The following is a 21,693-nucleotide window of genomic DNA, read 5'->3' on the forward strand; positions in this document are numbered from 1 at the left end:
AGCTGAGTGGTTATCTGTATGAGAAATTATATCTGGTTTTGATTACAAGTGACTTTTGAATCACTTGTAAGAAGTCTGAGATAATGTCAAGGGAGTGAATTGTTCCTAACATTTATTATTAAATAGAAGGTGATTGGTTTTATTTATAAGAAAGTGAAGATTAAATAACAGCAATAGCAGTGAATTTTAAAAATATTATTGGTTGGAATAATTGATAAAATTTAATCTCTGACAAGTTAAATTTCCAGGCCTTAGTTGTTTGACTTTCTGTATCATTTTTCATTTCTGTATTATTTTATGCTGCTCTTATTGCAGATTGTATTTCTCAGTATTTAGGCAAGTCCAAGTAAAACAATAATAATATATTGATTTTATTGATGCATGCAGTTCTAGACTAAAAGTGAAGTGAGATGAAATGGTGAAATAGAGAATTGCTAACACCAGATGTGGAAAATGTGATTAATGGGAATTCCTTCCTGGAAAGTATTATTTCAAAGAAGGATTTGTTTTCTAATGTATACTTGAGACTAGCTTTAAACAGAAATTAAGGAAGTCAGCCCTTTGATGATTAAATACTCCTTAGCTCTTATTTTAGGTAGGGAACAGGCAACTAAACATGCCTTTATGAACATGATTCCATTTGTGGAGTCCAAGAGGTTGTTTTGGCTTTGTACATGTGCTGAAGTGTCATGATCTGAAATGGCAGAAGTATTGGGTTCTTGAATGAATAGCTTAACTCAGAAGATTTTGCAGAGGATACAAAGGTGTGGCCCCAAAAGTAAATTGCTCCTAATAAATCTCCACAAATTGATCCACAATGGATCAAGTTAGGACAACCTTTAAGGGACGCACAGTCAGAAAGAAGAAAGAGAATTATGAAATGCCACAAATACTTATGCTGATTTTGGAAACCCTATACAGAACCCAAGAAACTTTTGTGTCACTTTCAGTTATAACTAAAGACACATTACAAACTGGGTCAAGTTGAAGAATTTTTCTCTCAGGAGTATTCCATGACAGCCTGTTCATTTCTCCTGTATGACTTTTTTCTATTGCACAGTAGCCCTTCATTGGAAGATCTGCTGTAGTCATTTAGACAGTAGAAGGTCTAAATAATCCACTGTACTGTATCAAAACTCTAGCCTGTAGAGTAATAAGATAAAAGACATTGTATTTACCGTTTAATTCATGAAAGAAATAGAATAATGATGCTACTAATACAGTACCAAGCTCATTATTCCTCTGTTTTAGTACAGAAATGTCTCTCTCTTTTTCATAAATAAATAGGGTTTGATGGGACCTGAAGGTTCACTTGGTCTACCTGGAGCTCCTGGGCCTAAGGTAAGTGTTTGACCTAATTTGCTTGTGACTGATAAATGACTGCTTTGCATGCAAATTTGATCTGGGCAATGCCAGGATTTTGTAGCTCATTTTTTGGTGTATTGAATATTGGTGAGCAGCTGTATGATTTTCCCTGTGTTACCTTTTATGATAGTTCAGTCTCAAGAGAGGTTAATATAACTCAGTAAATGGCATCTGTCATCCCATGAGGTTTTTTAGCAATTGTGGAAGTGGTCATGAGACTTTGTTTCAGGTTTACAGTCCTGGAAAATATTCTGCAATGCTGGAAACCTGATAATTCTCAGTATACATCTGGACTTTCCCATGTTACATTTATTTACATTTTAATTCTGTTCAATAACGTTCTGTGCTGTTTCTTCCACCCAAGGTGCCAAACTTATTTCAGATGTAACTTTATTGATTGCGCTGCAGCTACAGCAAGAACTAATTTAACCAATGTTCTCAAAAGCTAAAATAAATACTACAAATTCAGATTGGTTAGTGTAACTTTTTTCTTTAATCCAAAATGAGTTTTGGACTAAATTGTAAGTAAGTATTGAATTGCATGTCCTAGAAAATATTTAGGAATACAGAATCCTTTTCCCTAACTTTGCTTTTGCATTTAGATCCCTTTCCCATATAGACTATTCTACATCCAAAAGTGCAAGACATTTATTTATAATTGTATACTGCCAGTAGCATTTTTTTAAAGTATTAATGCTTTCTATGGTCAAGAAGGTTGAATACCTATTATACAACTAAAAATTAAATAGCTGTATTTCTGTCTGTGAAAAAATGCTTTTATTTTGTATATTTATCTCACTTAGAATACAAGCTGTTTCTTAGAGAATCGTTCTTAATAAGCTCATTCTTACAGAAGTCCACCATGATGTAGTCAATAATTTTTAGATTTACTGTAAATTCTCTGCTGAATATATGTCTAATTCCATAGGCTGTGATAAAAGCCAGAACATAAATAAGTATTTTGACTTAGACAATTAAATAAGATGATGAAAATATGAGGTCAGTACACACTAACTTGGTGTGACTGTGTGAGGCAAATGAGGCAGGTGGAGAAGCTGGCAGATCAGGTTTTGTCATCAGTATCTCATCTTGCCTGAGAGAAAGTTAAACCTTCAGGCTATCTGTAATGGGGAAGAACTTCAGCCTTTCAGTCACTACCTGGGCCCATTTTTAAGAGTCAGTGTCTCAGCAGTGTCTGTTTATGTTTGTTGGACATACCACCTGTGACAGAACATAATGATGTATCCCCCACATTGTTATATAGGGTGATAAAGGTGAACCAGGAGTACAGGGGAAACCAGGATCATCAGGAGCCAAGGTAAATATGATTCTGGAAGTGTTCTAGTTAAAGAAGGGATTAATTTACTTCTTCATGATCTACTAATTTTCCATTATTTCCCCATGTTAATTAGAATGCACTTTGTTTCATACCCAAAAAACTAGTTAACATCACATTGCATCAGAATTCATTTGATGACTTACTCTTACTAATTTTGTACTAGATTTTAGGCTGTGAAAATCAGATGTTCATTAAGTACAAGCCCGCAAACATTGTTACTTGAGGTAGTATTTTTTGTGTAATTTTGAAACATAGACTGTATTAAAAGACAATAAAAATAGATACTGAATGTGGCTTCTCTTCACCATCCCTTCAAAACTCCTTCAGGCATTTCAATCGTCTTCAGTTGTAAAATGTCAAAATGTCATAGCCAAAGTGTATCATATGGCCTTGAGAAACATGCAATGTGTGTTTTTACACACAGCACATCACTGACACAAAGCTATTGTATTACTCAGGGAGATCTAGGAATACCAGGGGCTCCAGGTGAACCAGGCTACCCAGGCATTCCTGGTACCCAGGGATTAAAGGTAAGTATTTTTTCCAGTTTTACATTAATTGCAACTTTTTTTGGAAGTGCATTTCTTATAAGTGATCATTATTTTACAAAATCCTTTCTCTAAATATATCATTGTTATTAGATAACAGTTGGCCACATTTAAAACAATAATATGTCCATCCTGAAAATTTTCTTCTGAAGGATAAAGCCCTTGATGTGAAGGCATTTGTGGTGAGTTGACCTTGTATGAATGCCAGGTGCTCACCAAGCTGCTCCATCACTCCCCTCTTAGGCAGGGCAGGGAAAAAAATCAAGAAAATAAGATGGGAGAAAGCTCATGGGACAAGATAAAGGCAGTTTAATAAAGCAAAAAGAAAGGACATGTGGAAGCAAAGTAAAACGGAATATTTATTCTTTGCTTCCTGTCAGTATGTGTTGTCCCACTCATTCCTGGGAAGCAGGACTTCAGTACACACAGAGGTTTGGAAGACAAATGTCACAATAATTAAACTTCCTCTCCTTCCCCCTTCCTTTAGCTTTTATTGCTGGACAGATATCTTATGGTATGGAATATCCCTTTCAGTTTAGGTCATCTGCTCTGGTTATGTCATAGAACCATAGAATGGTTGTGTCTGGTTGTGAAAGATCATCTAGTTCCAACCCCCATGTCGTGGGCAGGGACACTTCCTTCCACTGGACAAGGTGGCTCAAAGCCCCATCCTACTTGGCCTTGAACACTTACAGGGGGGAGGTATCTACATCTTCTCTGAGCAATCTATCTCAGGCCTCATCACCTTCAAAATAAGGAATTTCTTCCTAATAAACCTAGTTCCAGTTTGAATTCCCTCTTGTTCTGTCACTACAGCCCCTTGTGAAACATACCTCTCCAGCTCTCTTCTTAGCCCCTTTAGGTGCTGGAAGGCTGCTCTAAGGTCTGTCCAGAGCCTTCTCTTCTCTGGGCTGAACAACCCCAGCTCTCTCAGTCTGTCTTCATGAGAGATGCTCCAGCTGTCTAATCATGTTCATGGCCCTCTGCTGGACTTGATCCAGCAGATCCATGTCCTTCTTATGTTGGGGGCCCTGGAGCTGGACACAGGTGGAATCTCAGGAGAGTGGAGTGGAGGGAGAGAATGGCATCCCTTGCCCTGCTGGCCACACTGCTTTTGATGCAGCCCGGGATGCAGTTGGCTTTCTGGGCTGGAAGTGCACATTTCCAGGTCAGGTTAAGTTTCTCATCTGTCAACATGAACAAGTCCTTCTCTGCAGGGCTGCTCTCAATCCCTTCTCCACCTAGCCTGGATTTGTGTCTCCACCTGGCCCTAGTTTACAGGAAAAGGCAGGGATTTGGAGAGAGAGCCTTGATGTTGCAGGGAGCTCTGCTCAGCAATACCCAAAGCTCTGGTGTTTTATCAACACCTTTCTAGCCACCATTGCAAAGCCCAGCACTATGAGGGCTGCTGTGGAGAAAATGAACTCCTTCTCAGCCAGACCAAAGAGGGCTTTACAGAAATAGAGTTAAATCAGGCATTTCACTTTCGTAAGAAGAGAATGGTTGAAGGGTAAAGAGACAGTAAGATAGAAGGGTGGTGTTATAATTAAAGTTTTATGGAAACCCCATGCAGAAGTATTCCAAGAGATTTCATCTTCTGCTCCAGAAGGCACACATTTCTTGTATGTCCAGTGTCATGTATGCCAGCCTCATATACGTGTCTTACATATACTGGAGTATATCACATGTCAGGGGACACATATATGGACATGCCTTACATTGACTAGAGCATGGAGTCAGTGTCATAATAATAGTTTAATTAGTTTCATTATCACTATATATTCATCTCAATATCTAGGGATTATGTAAGGCACATGTACTAAGACAATATTTTATGAAAGATGATATTGTTAAAATTTATGGAACTTCTCTAAAGATGCCTTTGAAAAGGTCATTTATTTTATATGAAGATGCAAGTTAGCTGGAATTGCAAGTCCAATGACATACTGGAATTATTCAGGAAGAAAAATGCAGTTTGGGCATCTGACAGTAAAAGTGAAACCTTTCAGCTATAGGGGATTTTAAAACTTGAAACAACTGAGTATTTTACTTTCAAGTACAATACAACAAAATACTACTGCTGGCATAACTGTCTTCTGATGTTCTGGGATTTTCAGTCAGGTAAATATTTGCCATGACAAAAGTCTCCTCTTCACTACTGTTTGCATTTAACTAAATATTCTTTTATTTTCCATCCCCTCCCCCCCCAAAAAAAAACTAACCCAAACAAACACACAAAGTTTTGGCTCTTACAAGAAAGCTGACAAAATGGACCCAAAAATCTTCATTCTAATTATTTTCTTTATTAAATGCAGTTTTGCACCCCCTGCCCCAGTCACAGATCTGTCTTTTCTTTCATGAGCTGCTATGTTCATGGCTCAGCATTTTGATTTATGTCTATTTAAACATAAGATGTCAGAGTTAGAGTAAGAGCTGTCTCCCATAACTTTAAGTTTCCTTTTCAGTTAATGAAGAGAGATGGCCACATTTTCGGAGAACATATTTTAGACCTCTGTTGTTAATTGGAGTGAATAGTTTTCATGCACTGTCTGTTTCTCTCCTATGTCAATTAGCTGGTCTTCAGACAAGTTGATAAAACTCCATACCTGACCTCTAAGCACCATTTACACCCTCTGATTGTCAATCAGCCCATTATTATTAACTTCAAACATTCTGAGGCAAAACAAGTGGGTGGAAATGGAGCTTAGTGCTTAAAAATTTTGATTTAATTTAAATATAGAGGTGTTTGTGGTGAAAAAAATACTTTCTTGTTTGTTTTGCATAACTTATGCATGCAGTGGTGTATTCAGCTAAAATTTAACCCATAAGAAATATTGCCTCCCTTCCTGCCTACATCCTCTCCACTCCCATACACTGAGTAGATAAAATCCTGATGGACTTGCCACCTCATTATGTTGTATTTTTAAAATTTTTTACTCGGTATGTGAGCATCCACTTTCTTTTTTAATTTTTTTACTTTTTCTGTGAGTATCCACTCTCTTTTTGATAGTTGTTTTAATTACAAAGTCCTTTCTTAGCATAGCTTTCTAGACTTTTTTTGTGTACATGAGGATAAAGTGATTTGTTTTCTTTCAGTATAAGAAAAAGCAGTTTCTTTTGTAATTACTGTGTTAAATTAAAACACAGACTACATGTTTTAGAGGTGACTCATGTTTTAATGGAGACCTTTCTTCTAATATTTTACAGGGGGAGAAAGGAAACCAAGGTGACACTGGTGTACAGGTATATCAACTCTGTTTCTAGTGAAATCATCTGGAATTGCTATTTTTACAAGTCTTAGGTATTAATTCAGACAGGGTTTTTTTAAGATTAAACTCCACAGAAGGTTAACTTGAATAGCAGCAGTAACTCCCCTTCAAGAAAATCTGCATTTCTGGGGGCCTGAGCAGGCTGTTGGCATTTGGTGCAGAGCTGTGTGCTCCTAGCAATGGTGCAGGTGCAGGGGGCAGGTTGTGCTGCTGTCCCAGAGGCCTGGGGCATCACCCAGGACTGTCACAGGATGTGCTCTGTCCCTGCCTGGAGGACACAGGATCACAGAAACACAGTCAAAGTAACTTCACCTGGCCTCTGCCTACCTACTTTACTATTAGCATGTGGGTTTTTCCTCCTTGCTATCTAAAATCATGGAAATACCTACAAGAAAAAGAAGAATATTCTGTCATTACTTGGATCCTGGCTTGGTTCCTCTGTGTTCAGAGTAGAAATTTTATTCTTCACAGTTTGTGCTCTGATCTCTTTGAAGAGTAACTTTTCAGGTTGATTTGTCCTAGTTTAGAATGTTTTTAGTATTTAGCTCCTTGTGGGGTTTTTTTTAAAGTCTAATTACATGTGCCAGATAAATATATATTTTATAAAATGTGCTTCTTTTCTGAAGGGACTGAAAGGAGAAAAAGGAAGACAAGGAAATCCAGGCTTACAGGTACTGTTTAAATAGTGATCCTACTTCAAGAGAGCCATAGTGATCCTAGCTTGAGGCCATGATTCATATTTGTTTCTTAGCACTTCTTCCATCCACAAATATAGGTGTTTGCATCAGGTGAAATACCTTTATGTACAACATGATAACATAGTTGTATAAATTGCCTCTTAAACACTCTTAGTTTTTTTAAAATAACAAATATAACACATACAGAGAAGACAGACACTTCTCCAGCTGTGCATGCTTGAAGGAGGAGAGGAAATGCATGTGAATTGGAGCACAGGAACTTGATATACAGGAAAAACATTTTGCTTTGAGGGTGGTCAAACACTGGAGAAAGTTGTTCATAGATATTGTGGCAAAACCTGTCTGGACAGCATGTTGAGTTGATCAAGCTGCAACTGTTCTGCAAAGGAAGTCACTTTCAGCCTACATGTTTCTGTGTTCTGTGATAAGCCTACATGTTTCTGTGTTCTGACCATAAGTGCATTTCTTTTATTACTGTAGTAAAGCCTTAACAATAGAATATTTTTATAAAATGGTTATAAGTATTATAGAATGCAGATAACAGCAAATAGTGACTTTTGTGTAAAGGTTATAAGAGTGATACTTGAGATCTTAAGATTTTTGTTAAGCATGTATGTACCAGGCCATAATTTCATACATTTCATTACCTCCTAGACTATACTGGGAGTCTGGGAGTCACTATTGACATCTTCTGTGCTCATAAATTACAGATGTTTCCTGTTTCAGCTGTAAATCAGTGAGATCCAGTTGTTTCTCTTTAACTCTAGGCCAGTGTATTCTGATTGTGTCATAGTTGGCGATCTTGTTATTCCACACAAAATAGCTGTTAGTATTTATAAATACTTGTTAACTGCATAATCTATGTCGTGTCTAAACACAGAAGTATTTTTTAGAGGTACATATCTAAAACTGGACTTGGAAGGAAGCCACGGTTGCTTTTTTCAGAATTACAGCATTGATACAGCTGCCTGTCTAGCCGGATGGACCCGATTCCCAGGGATTCTGGGCAGGAGATCTAGACTGCATGCTGCATGTTAGTTAACACTCTTAGAGATATGTAGGTTGAAAATAGTTCATTATTAAACCTAACCACATTTTTTAATAAAGAAATAGTTTAAACTAAAAGACGGGTCATTGACTTAACCAAATATGATGTCCTAGATAGACATTTTACAATTTAAACTATCTGGTTGTTTGTTTGTTTTCTTTTTGCAAATAATGGGCAATTTTTTCATATTTTTATTATTTTAGTCATAAGGGCAAACAAAGTGATAGTGAAAGAAAATGTTTCTTCTTTACAGATAGAATGATGCAACTTAATTGCTGTTTGCTTGCTTTCTTTTATTTTGGAGAAAGCTGAAAAAATAATACAGACTAAGTTTAAAATTGTTTCCCGTGCTTATCTGGTTTGGTCAGGAACCAAAAAAGTCATTCATTTAGTAGACAACACAAGATCTTTCCAAGAATTCCCAAGACTCTAAGACACCATACAGATTTCCTTGCCCATAAGAGTGAATCAGAGAAGTGAACTGCCATCTTGCCATGGGACGTAATGATTAGTAACGCCATAGAATCACTTGGCAGAAATGACACCAAAATAATTTGCTGTGTTTCCAAGGCTCTGAAATTAATTTCTGTCTAGTAAGATGGTATTAAACAGATTGAATCAGGAGTTGAGTTCTGCTTGGACACATGCTCTTTCTTTTGTAAAGCCAATAAGAATTTGTCTCTTAAATCTATATTATATTTATATATTTATAATATGTGTGATATACCCAACTTATCCTCTAGGTACATGATATTCAAGGTAATACTGAACTGTTCATTCACCCTGATATAAATTTTTCATCATTATATGCAGCCTTGTTTTTTGTACTATAGCAATCAGAGAATCTTTAAAAATTACCATTTGTGATTGATTACTGAAAACAAAGGAAAAAAATATCAACTTTTGATTCCAAGTAATGTGGCTCAACCTGCATTTTAAATTCCTTTTTCATCTTATTTTTAAAGGGAGTAGAAGGATTGAGTGGAGAACGAGGAGAGGTATGTATTTTTGCAATGATAAATATAGTATTACAAAATTATTCCATTTGTTTCTGCAGATTAGGTGATCTGTAAAATGTGTGTTTAGTCTTACTTCTGTACTCACATGTCTATAAGCAACAGGGGAGAAATTGAAAAATATCAAAGAAATATTAGTTATAAAGAGACAGAATTAGATATACATTTAATTAAAAATTATTAAAGCCAAACATACACTTTATGAGAATTAAAAAGCTAAGAAACCAACCAATAAAAAACCAGGGATTCATTGAATAGAGGAAATATTCAAAGAAAATAACTAAAGAAAAAGAATCATTGTGTTGCATGTTGTTTAAAAATTGGTATTTAAAAGATTAATTTTTTTGGCTATTATTTATTTCTTTCAATATTTTGTAAAATCAGAGTGTACACTTTCCCATTAATCAAATAGTTCTTCAAATTTATTTAGATATTGTTTGTTCAAACTTTTTCCTTAAATCATTATTGCATATCAATAGCTGGATACATTACTTGGAAGATCCATTCTGACAATGAAAATATTTTATCCATTTTAACATATAAGTTCTTTCATATGCTTCTGTGGTTCTAGAATATCCTTCAGTTGCAGTTTGGCTTATAGGTGTTTTACTAAATTATTGCCAAAACGGGTAAAATATTCTTTGTCTGCTATTGAATTAGTCTCCTTAGGTTTTGTAAAACACAGCAATAAAATATTTCTACTGGAAATTAATTTAAATAATTTCCTGCTATGTATTAAGCTATAACAATGTCATTGTGTTTATTATCAAACCTACAAAATTAGTTTATTTTCCATTTCTATAAAATATGGGTTTTGTTAGACTGATTTCTTACAAGTTTCTTCAGCCTGTAAGTCTCAGCACTTACTGAGCTATTTTCCTTTCTTTGCTTTTCTTTGCCAATAGCAAGGGTCAGCAAACAAGGCCCCACATGGATGTGGTTGAACATTAAAACACCAAGATATACTGTGGAAAATTCCCTCTACAGTTTCAGTTGTTTCTTGGCAAGTTCTTCAGGCAGTTCTGCTGATGCTTCCAACATTTTCTCCTGGTGTTTTTATGCTGGCTTCTTGCCTCTAATGTTGTTCTACAGTAGATGCTATTTCCTCAGTATTCTCTAGTTCTTAATGCCTTCTAGCCCCTATAACATTTAGTTCAGATTGCTCAGCTTGCAAGTCTTTTAGGTAAATATAGTCCACAGGGGTAAAAGAAATTAAAATCTAAAAAGAACCAAAACAAAACCTCTCCTAGCTATAAAAGAAACATGATTTCAGACCTCAACACATACAGATTCTTGTATAGCCACAGGTAGCTATATAAGCACCATGTGCTTATCTCTGAGCCTTGCTGACTGTTTAAGTGAAAAGAACACCTTTGCAATTATGTGCTAGAAATGAGCAAGCACAAATCTACATGAGGTAGCTAAGAGGATCCCTTCTCCGTGACTACAATATTTAAGATGACAATACCAAGAAAATAAATTACAACTCCAACTTTGGAAGGAGATGTATCTGAATAGATGCCTGACTTTTGAAGATATGGACTGCTGTTCAGGTGATGCCCCTGAACTGGCCACCCTTCCAGGAGTACTCTTAACTGGCATCTGTCACATTTTGTCTCATTTCTCTGTTTCTTTAAGAACATGAAGTATCTGCCTGATTTTACAGCCTAGCTTATAAATCTCACACTGAATTTAAAGCTTGTTACCCTGCAGTGATTCATGTAGAGAATTCTGGGCATTGTTGCTAATATTGACCAAGCCAGGAAGCTTTGAATTTTTCTGATGTGAGGAATCTTGATAAGTAATATAGGAGATGTTACAAAGTAATAAAAATACCATAATTTAAAATTCAGTGGAAGTCTATTGAGACCATATGCATGAGCATTTCTTCTATTATTTGCTTCAATAAGTTTGTCATATATAATAGTCCTGTTCTCACAGTTCCATCTAAAATAGTTGGAAGTGGAGAAAGAAAATTTTTCAGCAGCTGATAATGTTATGCAGAAGCAGTGCAAACAAGGGAGGAAAAAACTCATAAGGGAGCAAGTGTAATATACTGACTTTAATCTTGGGCACATACTGATGTTTTGTTTTTGCCCTGCTCCATAGCAGGGAAAGAGTTCCACATGAACTATTGCAGGAGGTAATTCCATACATGGAGCCATTGCTTTGGTGAAGATACATAAAAATATTTTTCAGCATTTTTTTACCTTTTCCAGTGAAGCAAACAGACTACAGCTACTATCAATCAGATGGAAAAAAAGAAGCAAAAAAATTCCCTATTATTATTTTTTCCATTGTCTTATACACTGAAAATATAAGGTAAAAGGCTTTAAGTTTCCAGGAGCTTCAGTGGTGCCAGAATTGCACATCTAATTTTTCTGGCCTTCTAAGGATTTTAATATACTATAAAATTTTTTTCTGATTCTGAGGAAAAAGTGAATAAAACCCTTCCTTTCATGTGTTAATAATGAATTGTAAAATGGGTCTTGAAAGTTAAGAAAAGGTAATTTATTTCTAATTGTCTTTCGTAATTTTATCTCAAACAGCTGCTAAGGAATCTGGAAACTTCAATGCATTTTAGCAAAACAGATCTCATCAATATCAAGTTAATTTTCATTGGCATCACATTAATTTTATGAAGAAGAACTGAAGAACTTCAGTTAAGATTTCTTAGAATATGTTTGTTTGGTACTACCTACCTTCCAAATGATCTCTGAACATATAAGTGGTTTTTCATTGATTTTTTTCAACCCAGAAAGGTGAGAAAGGAGATCCAGGCATTCGAGGCATCAGTGGACAAAAAGGAGAATCTGGTGTTCATGGTTTGATTGGACCTCCTGGCCTCCGAGGCCAGCCAGGAGATAGAGGACCCCCAGGACCACCTGGATCAGATGGAAAACCTGTATGTATAAGAATTCAAACTTTTCATTTTGGGTACCTTAAAAACCAGAAAGAATTGCATGCTCTGTTCTCTGTTCAATTCAGGCACGAGAATTTTCAGAAGAGTTTATTCGACAGGTGTGTTCAGACGTACTGAGAAGTAAGTTGGAAAGCTTCTTTACTGTTGTTTCCTTGTTTGAAGTGCTAAAGAAGTTTCCTGATAATTATAGAAATGCTTTTTTGAAAGCAAGTTCCATATTGCCAATTTATTCGTTGTTTTGCTGCATGTGTAGTACTATATTTCCACATCACAGGCTCCATACATTACCATCTTGTTTCCTAAAAGTATATTCTCTTAAGAGGGGGAACTGATTTTGTATTAGTGGTTGCGGCAATACTTTTATTGTTGCAACACTGCAAGCAATTTTTTGTTTGAATTCTCCCAGCCCAGTTGCCTGCCATTCTCCAGAGTGGAAGACTACAAAACTGTAACCATTGTCAGTCCCAAAGTGCTCCCCCAGGACTTCCAGGACCACCAGGTCCAAGAGGCCCTGAAGGCCCAAGAGGTTTCCCTGGCTTACCAGGGAGTGATGGTGTTCCAGGGCTGATGGGCATGCCAGGTCGCCCTGGGGCTCGTGGGACAAGAGGTACAGTGTGTGTGTGTGGCACAGTGCTAAAGGCCTTTATATCTTGGGTTTCTGTTCTAGTTTTGGATGGGATTAATGCAGGGTGGAGTAAGAGAATAGCTGGGCTTGCTTGGCTGAATGGAATTGTGACCATGGAGCAGAGTGGATGTTTCACTGCCTTCAGGGAACATGTGACAGGAGAGAGAATACAAGAACACAGTCATTGCTCAGTTCTGGTCTACTATATACTACAGTCTACTATTGCTCACTTATAGTCTACTCTAAACTCTGTTCTGGTCTTTTTAGACAGTTCTTACTCTCATGTAAATATATTTTACCTGCATTTAGATTATTTTTTTAGCTTAAATGTGCATAGACATAGATTTTAAAGTATTTCCTTGTCTTCTGGTTTCTTTTCTTCCAAACATCTTTGTTTCTGCTTTTTTAAGGAACAGTATTTATTCACTGGCTAGTTACTAGCTGTGCTGATTATAGACATCCAACAACTTTTATATTTATATTCCTTTGATTTTCTGACTTTTTGTCTTTTTGTCCTCTTTATCTCAAAAGGATTTTTGCTCCTTTCTTTATAAATATCCTGGGTTCTTTTTAGGCAGGCTAAGGCTTATGCTTTCAGGTAACTCAGCTGTCCAAGCATTCCAATTGATTTCTGTGGTGTATTTGCAGATTTTATGTTAAGTATGCATATATAGTCTGGAACTAGAGCAAGGGACTGGGTGGAGTCCATAATTTGTTAACTGGTAGCCTCAAAATAGGATCATACAGGAAAGCTGCATGAAACAACAGCTGGCTAGTAATATGCCAATGGTAAACAGACAAATGGTTGATAAATATTTACTTTCTTTGTCACTACCTGTGACCCAGCACACCAAATTAATTTTGTATGTACTGATGATTTGCTTGTACTACTTTTATAATTTCATCTCCAACAGGAGAATTTGCTTTTGAAAGATTACATATTTAATTCAATAAATATTATCAAATGCTGATTTCTGACTTCACTGGATGAAAATGATGTGCAAAGATATGCATGTGTTTGCTAATTCACAGGACTGCCAGGGAAGAATGGTGCAAAAGGCAGCCAAGGAGTTGGTGTTCCTGGGATCCAGGGCCCCCCAGGACCTCCAGGTGAGGGATGGTTCAGATGGTGCAGATGGTGCAGATTCAGTGCATGCTAATAACTTTTTTAAAGTGTGGTTTGGAAAAAATCCTGATGTAATTTGGAAAAACTTATATACTTTGTACACTTCTTACTTACCAAATATATTTTAGAGTAATGCCTGTTGCTTGCATACCTTATAAATTGCCATATAATACATTATTTAATATCAGACAGGTCCTGTAAGAGATTGGTATCTGAGACTGCTGTTCCTTGATAGATGGATCCTGAAGTCAGCTATATCTGAAAATTGAGCCCTGATATGATCATTTGACTTTTAAACATTACTTAATGAAGGAAAATATTCTCCATAACATTAGTGTATGCATACAAAATGTAAAATTGGCCATTTGGAAGATATATTAGGGCCCCACCCAAAGCCAGAGAAACAAATAAGAAATAGAGGGACTGATTCTTGCCATGGTGGTTCCAGATTATATGATAAAGTAGAATAGTGTACTAAAGCAGATTTTCATAATCTCCTTTAAGTGTTTTCCATGAGATTTTAAAAAATCTTTATATGATATCATGTTGTTTATGTAAATATATAAGCAGTTTGTAACAAGAAGTGTCTTTTGCAGGAAATGAAGTTTTCTTTATCTGCATACTTCACCAAAGAGCAGGGGCATTGTGTGTTCATACTTGCTCTTTTTCATTTTAATAGTAATGCATTTATTTATCTATTGCATGTGTGTTATTAAGGTCCTGAAGGTCCACCAGGCATGAGTAAGGAAGGACGTCCTGGAGAACGTGGGCAGCCTGGTAAAGATGGAGATCGTGGCACTCCAGGAATGCCAGGACCAGTTGGACCCCCTGGAATTTGTGACCCATCACTGTGTTTTAGTGTAATTGTGGGGAGAGATCCATTTAGAAAAGGACCAAATTATTAATTTGTGATATGATAATTTAGAGGAATAGTTACGGTGCTTATCTTTCATGGTCTTTCAAATCTCAGGAAGGTGACCAGCAATAATCCCATAAGAAAGAACAAAAGTAACTCTGTCATTAAAAGCACTATAAAAAATTATCTCAAAGGTTATGCATTTCTTTAGACAAGAAAGTCCAAAACTACAGTAACTTTTTTTCATACCTTGCACTGGTTGAATCTCAAGTGTTTTTAAAGAGATTATCAGTTTTAATAGAAATAAAATTAACTATAATAATTGGTATTTGGTATTTAGTATTTAAGTGTCCTATCATTCTCCTTTTACCTCTCTTTACCAAAGTCCTTTGCAAAATTGCTGGAAACACCACTGGGAGCAGAATTAGGTCTTAAATGGCATTGGTCAGGTATAAATAACTGTGAAATTTTTCACATGCAGCCAACATACACAGTATTTGATTTTGAAAGAATGTGGCTGGCTTTGACTTCATATGTGTGCAAATTTCATTGCCTTATGTCCATTTCATATTTCATTGCTCCAGATGTGAGTGAAAGCATGTTATCAGATTTTTATGAATTAAGACAGATACTTGGACTCATCGAGAAATGCTACCTGTCTTGTCATGCAGCTCTGCTTGAAGCCGAGGTCAAATGCAAAGGTAGAACTACAGGTTCAAGGGCCAAGGTTTTATTGAAGTACTATGAAATGTCAAAAGTTTCCATGTGGATGATTCAACTCATATGAAAATAGCATTAAAAATAAAAAAGACTAAAATCCTGACATAGCTGGCTTTAGCTATGATTTGACAAAATTAAAGATTTTAAAATGTTTGCACAATCCCAATGTAACAGTTCTGTGTAATGAAGTATCAAGTTACATACTCTTGGCTGTTTCTGCTCAAGGACTGCATTACCAAATTGAAGAAGCAGGTTTACAAGGAGAAAGGTCTAACTGGTGGCTGACCAGCTGCAATGTTTGTTATGCTGTTTCCTTTTTCATTTTAAGCCAGCTGTGTGTAATTTTCATTGTATGCTTTGCTAATGAAGTTTATTGCTTGCTTTTACGTAAAGAGCAAAGGCACAGTTCCCATGAGAATTTAAAATCAATTTCTTAAATTAAGGCAGAGTCCTGTATTAAGTTATCTGTGCTTCATAAGTCACTTTTTCTGATGTGTTGTTTTTCTGTTGTCCTACTATCAGAGACTGTTAATATGCTTGACATTCAAGGTAAAATAAAAGACACACTTTCCAATGAGGTGTGCGGTTGAGTGAATTATGAGTCTGAGAGGAGACAAAACCAAGACCAACCAAACAAGGGCAAGTCAGAAAGACCTCTGACTACAGTGAATACAAACAAAAGACCAGAGTTCCCTAATTGTAGAAAAATCCTCTTGATTTTCAGCCAGTTTGATTGGTAGCTTTGTTTATGATTTTACTTGATCAAATTAACACATATCTTCAGCTTAAATTTTAAAACTAGTGGTGGTTTTGTCCCTCCATTAGTCCTACTGGAGGGTTGTTTCTGAGTGACTGACTGAGGATCTATGAGTAATTTCCAGTTTGCATCTATTAATTGCCCCTTTCTTGCAGTTTTTTATATGTATGATCAATTTCTATTTGAGCTCACCTTTGGTTTTCTGTCTGCATTTCTGTGCACTGTAGCAGTTCCCTTATAGTTCTTGACAGCTGTTTGTCTGCTTTTCCAGCTCCGGAACACTTCTCTTTTCAACAGACTTGGGAGCTCACAGTTGAGCCAAGGTGATCTCATGCTCTTCCTACTTCTCTGTCTTTAAAGGAGATGAACTGTTTTTGTGCTTCCAGGAAAAGAATTTTAGAAAAACTCCTGGCACGGTCTAGCTCCTTTATGCTTCATGGAAGCTTCCCATGAAATTCTTCCCAATTTAGGTCTGAGAGAGCTGAAATTTTCTCATCTAAAATTTAAAACGTTTGTTCTAATACTAACTTTCAGTGTGCTCCAGTTCCTCTTGTTGCCCAGGCTGTGTGCATTGATATGCATACACTTGAGGTGGTTGGTCTTCTGGCTGTCATCTTGTCAGCCTGCTTAGGAAAATTTGTCTTAATTTTTTTTCCATGCAAATAAAAGAGATAGTTACTTATCCTCTGTTTCTTCTGGTATCTAAAGTACCTCAGTCTGGTCTAGCATGAGTATTTCTGTACTGTGCTGCTCAAAGAGTACAATCTAGCTACAGTTATAAAACAAAATCTCATGTTGGACCCATTTCATTTAATATGGTAAGAACGACTGAGTTAGTAAAATAAATAATTAGGAGGCTTCACTGAATGTAAAACCAAATTCAAAGCCCTGATCTGCAAAAGGGGGAGATTTGATGCTGAATTGGTTGCTTACACTCCTGAGTTGTTTGGATGCTTTGAGCTTTAGTGCTGCTGGATCTCTGACATTTTGCTCTCAATTTGAGTCTGTGAAACTCTGGCATTTCTACAAAGAAGAATTTGGATTTGACAATCTGGAATTTTCCAGAAGACATGCTAACCATCCAGTCTGTGCAGGTGCCTTTTAGAAAGTTAGTAGTAGTAGCTTAAATACATGGAGACACTTTGGAAATGTAGTTCTACATTATTAAATGCCCAGGAGCTCTATAGGAAGTATCTTGCATGCCAGTGAAATGCATATGTTATAGCCTAGGAACCTGTGATTTCAATTATTGCTCCTTAAAATTTTATCAAGCCAGAATTAAGCAGACTTCATAATAATTTAATTTCCTGACTTCATTTGGTATAATGGGATTATACAGCAGTGTAGGTGTGTCCAAGATTGTATCTTGATTGGATCTTTTAACTGAGACTATGAATATATTTCCACATCTTCATGTGATTTTACAGTAAGTGGTTAAAGAAATGGTATAAACTTGAGTATTATCAGATTAATGATCCACAGGAGAGAGACTTTTATTTACTGTTGATGCAAACTATATGAGGTTCTTGCAGATGTTAATCTTTAATCAGAAGCTGTGAATTAAAAAGATCACAGTGCAACATGTCACCATCTCTGATATTCTCTGGAAATAATTACTAGAAACTCTGCTAACTGGCATTTACTTACTCTCCTGATGATAGTCTTTAAAACTGGATTGTGGGCTAATTTTTTAAGCAGAGGGCAAGATTAAAAAAAAAGTATGGTTTGTTTTTCTTTTTGGTAGCATTTTTGCTGTCTAACTTTGAGTTAAGAAGTATCCTCTCTGGTTGTCTAGTGCCTGTTGGTAGGCACTAGAATCATAGTAGAGGAACTATGATTCACTACACTAAATTTTTAATATGGCTTCAACTCATCTCTGTGTGCATAAAATAGATTTACTATTTACCACTTTACTATGCTCATTGATTGCTATCTTCTCTCAGTTTCTTAGACATGTATTTGGACATAAAGATGCAGAATGGGAAAGTATTACTGTGGGAACTGGATTTCTTAATGAAAGCCTAATGCTGTATGGATGGTGCTCAGCAATTTTCACCTCTGAGAATCATGATCTTAGAGAAGTTTGGAGTAAATACACATGGAGTGATGTATCTATATATAAGTAGATATGATTTAGTAAAAGACCAGATGTCACAGATGGTTTCCACATGTGCAGATTTATTTGGTAAATATATACATGTATATATCGTGTGTGTATATGTGTATATATATATATATCTATCTATATATATATCTATATATCTGTGTGTGTGTGTGTGTATGTGTATGTATGATTCTCAGTTCTTCATTTGTTTAACTGAAAGGTATCATAGTCCTACAAATAAAAATAAAATCATAAAGTTGCTTGGATTGGAAGGGGCCTTAAATTCCAGCCTTCAGCCATGGGCAGGGACATCCAGTGCTTCACCACCCTGACAGTATTTCTTCCCAACAATCCCAATTCTCTTAATCTTTCTTCGTAAGAGTGATGCTCCATCCCTCTAATCATCTTGGTGTCGCTCCTCTGGACTCACTCCAACAGGTCTTTGTCCTTCCTGTGCTGGGGCCCCTGCAAGTGGGGTCTCACCAGAGTGGAGCAGAGGGGCAGAATCCCCTCCCTCACCCTCACCATGCTGCTTTTGGCGCAGCCCAGGACACGTTTGGCTTTCTGGGCTGCAAGTTGACATTGCCAGGCCTGCCTCTCATCCACCAGCACCCCTAGGTCCTTCCCATCAGGGCTGCTCTGGAGATGCTCATCCCCCAGCCTGGATTGATCTCAGGGATTGCCCTGATCCAGGTGCAGCATCTTGCACTTGGTCTCATTCAACCTTGTGAGACTGCCATGGGCCCACTTCTCGAGCTTGTCCATGGCCCTGTGGAAGGCATCCTGTCTTTCTGGACTGTGCAGTCTGGAAATCTAGTCTTGTAAGAACTGAACAGTCTCAGTCCTTCTACTGCTTCAGAGCGAAGGGGTCATTGTCAGCTTCAAGAGTAGTCAGCATATGTCAAGGTTGGTTGGCCTTTCAGAGGAGGAGCTGAGAATTGCTAGCTGTGCATCTTTCAGAACTAGAAAACCTCATTTCTGTAAAAACTCAAGGTGCATTAAAATGAAGTTTCAGTACATCGGACTGTCCTGGCAATGAACACTCACTATGGCTCACATGGATTGAATCAAATCTCTGTGAAAAGATACTGTAAGTTTTTCCTGTAGGGAGAACACATAGGTGATAAATCAAAATACCCGATAGTCCATAGTCAGCAGAGACCATAAACCCTTTTAAGAGATATTGTCTTCTGGAGTGCTATTGAAATGTTTAAAACTTGAATTAATATAGAAACAAATTGTAGGTCATTTTCTTCTGTTGATAAGCAGGATTTTCTCATAGAGGACATCATCTATGTATCTTGGAGAATTTAAGTCCATTTTTACAATGGGGAAATCATTACTATATGGTTCCTGATTTTTTTTATTTACAAGCATCTTCCCTCTCCCAGTATTTGCATAGAAGTGCTTTTTCGTATCAAAAAATATTCTGGCGACATTCCAATATATTGTGTTATTCTGTGCTATGGTTTTCTTTCTTGGCACAAAATGCAAGCACTAGATGTTTTTTCAGAAGTCATATCTGGCCACTCAGCTAGCTCTCCTGTGGGTATATTGGCAGGTTGAAACTCCTTGGTTGTTTGTGATAGGCTTAAAAAACTAAAGCTCTCTGTACTGATTTTCTGATACTTTTGCCCAATTTTATGCTTGTAAAAGTATGTAGTATCCACTTAAGGAAAAGGTAGGTGAGAATTCATCAGAAGATTTAGCCATTTGACAGTTACCATATCATATGTCCATAATGCTTCCAAAACATCTTTCTCATGTTGGAAGCTCGTAACTCCAAAGAGTGTTTATTTTTTTTTTTTTCTGATTTTCCTTTTTTTAAACATGAAAAAAAAAAAATCAAGGTATCTCTGGGAAACATTGAAAACACATATTGAATATGATGTAAAAAGCCCCCAATAATGCAGAGAAAATGTGTTTCAAATAAATAACATTATTGAACTGTTGAAAAATATAGTGCTACCAGAGAGATGGAGAAAAAAAAAAGCTCTCTTCTGACTGGGACATGGATCTTCAAGGTATGTAAGATGGGGAATCTGGGAATGAATGGCTACCTTTAATGTAGCAAAGATGGATCCTGATGAAAAGAAATGTCTTTTAAGCAGTATAGGAGTCTGGGTAGCAAATGAAGGGGAAGAAAAAGATCATCCACTTTATTCCTTAATTCTAATATAATAGGTATTGAATGAATTGTGCTTCTCCCTGTCCTTCTCAAAAAAAAAAAAAAAATAGGGGAAAGCACACTGTGGGTATAGCACCCCTCTTGATATGGAGGAACAGACCTCCCAAAAGTGAAAGCTCATGATGAATGTGTCAGTGATGTGCACCAGCAATCTCTGACAGCTGGGACCAAAGGTCTGGATGAGAATTCAGGATCAGAATAACTGTCTCGCCCTGATACTATCTAACTCCTCCTCTGGAAACTGGCAAGCAAATGCTAGCACTTGACAGTATTTGTGTTTTGAAAGTTTAAAGATATTTTTTTATGTACACATTAGTCCTTTTACAATGCTTGTCAGGAAAAAAAAAAACCCAAACCTAGAACAGAGGAAAAAGAGTGTGGCTTTGTGTGTTGTGGTCACATAAATCTTGTACTGAATATCCAAAGCCATCTGTGCTCAGGAACTGGGCTGCTTTGCCTTTCTGAGGAAGGGGCTGCACTGGCCCCTTCCTAAAATCCTCCATACTTCATTTTTTTCTCTTGTACCAGGGTGTCTGTCGCACTCAGGAATCCAGCAGCCAGCAGCTTTCTCCAGGGCAGCTCATTATTACTCAGACTAACAGAAACACAGTTCAGAAGTCATTTACTGTTCAGTATTCACTGTAACCAGATCACTGCTAAATTATGAATCAAATTATTGTACATGGTAGTGTTTTTTGGAGGTGTCTTCCAACAGGTGTACATACCACTGAGCTCATACAAAAGCAGCTACTGGAGGTACCCACAAAATACCACCTGGCAAAAGCAAAGAGGCATTAAAAGTTACTATCAGTGTTCCTTTAACATGTGGATGTAGCAGATAATAAATAAGAAAACTTACTTTTTTGGTAAATAAATTCAGGCAGTGTCAGTCATGACAAAGCAAATTTTATATAACTCAAATTAGAAGTAGATTAGCATCATTTACCTCACAACAACATCCCTACCTAAAGGATGTCCTTGTATTGCATTCATACTGGCAAAATCGTGAGAAACCTTGGAGTAATATTTGACAGTAACTCATCAGTGAATCTTCTTTTTTTTTTTCCTCTATCTGCAATGAACTTTTTTTTTAAATCTCACTTTCATTTTA

At 36.7% G+C, this 21,693-nt stretch overlaps 1 protein-coding gene across 2 annotated transcripts in view; it reads left to right on the forward strand.

The window, feature by feature from the left end:
• The window catches only part of COL21A1 (collagen type XXI alpha 1 chain), an 89,166-nt gene extending 73,056 nt beyond the window's left edge, over nucleotides 1–16,110 (forward strand). For both annotated transcript variants that reach the window (XM_030236346.2, XM_050972497.1), the window contains 11 exons: nucleotides 1,288–1,341; nucleotides 2,630–2,683; nucleotides 3,163–3,234; nucleotides 6,460–6,495; nucleotides 7,148–7,192; nucleotides 9,233–9,265; nucleotides 12,042–12,188; nucleotides 12,272–12,326; nucleotides 12,613–12,813; nucleotides 13,864–13,941; nucleotides 14,675–16,110. In XM_030236346.2, the coding sequence (XP_030092206.2) occupies nucleotides 1,288–1,341; nucleotides 2,630–2,683; nucleotides 3,163–3,234; nucleotides 6,460–6,495; nucleotides 7,148–7,192; nucleotides 9,233–9,265; nucleotides 12,042–12,188; nucleotides 12,272–12,326; nucleotides 12,613–12,813; nucleotides 13,864–13,941; nucleotides 14,675–14,862 (963 nt within the window). In that variant the 3' untranslated portion in view covers nucleotides 14,863–16,110. The remainder of the gene's footprint in view (nucleotides 1–1,287; nucleotides 1,342–2,629; nucleotides 2,684–3,162; nucleotides 3,235–6,459; nucleotides 6,496–7,147; nucleotides 7,193–9,232; nucleotides 9,266–12,041; nucleotides 12,189–12,271; nucleotides 12,327–12,612; nucleotides 12,814–13,863; nucleotides 13,942–14,674) is intronic.
• The last annotated feature ends 5,583 nt before the right edge of the window (nucleotides 16,111–21,693 follow it).

This window comes from Serinus canaria, chromosome 3 (genome assembly GCF_022539315.1).
Source record: "Serinus canaria isolate serCan28SL12 chromosome 3, serCan2020, whole genome shotgun sequence".
NCBI lineage: Eukaryota > Metazoa > Chordata > Aves > Passeriformes > Fringillidae > Serinus > Serinus canaria.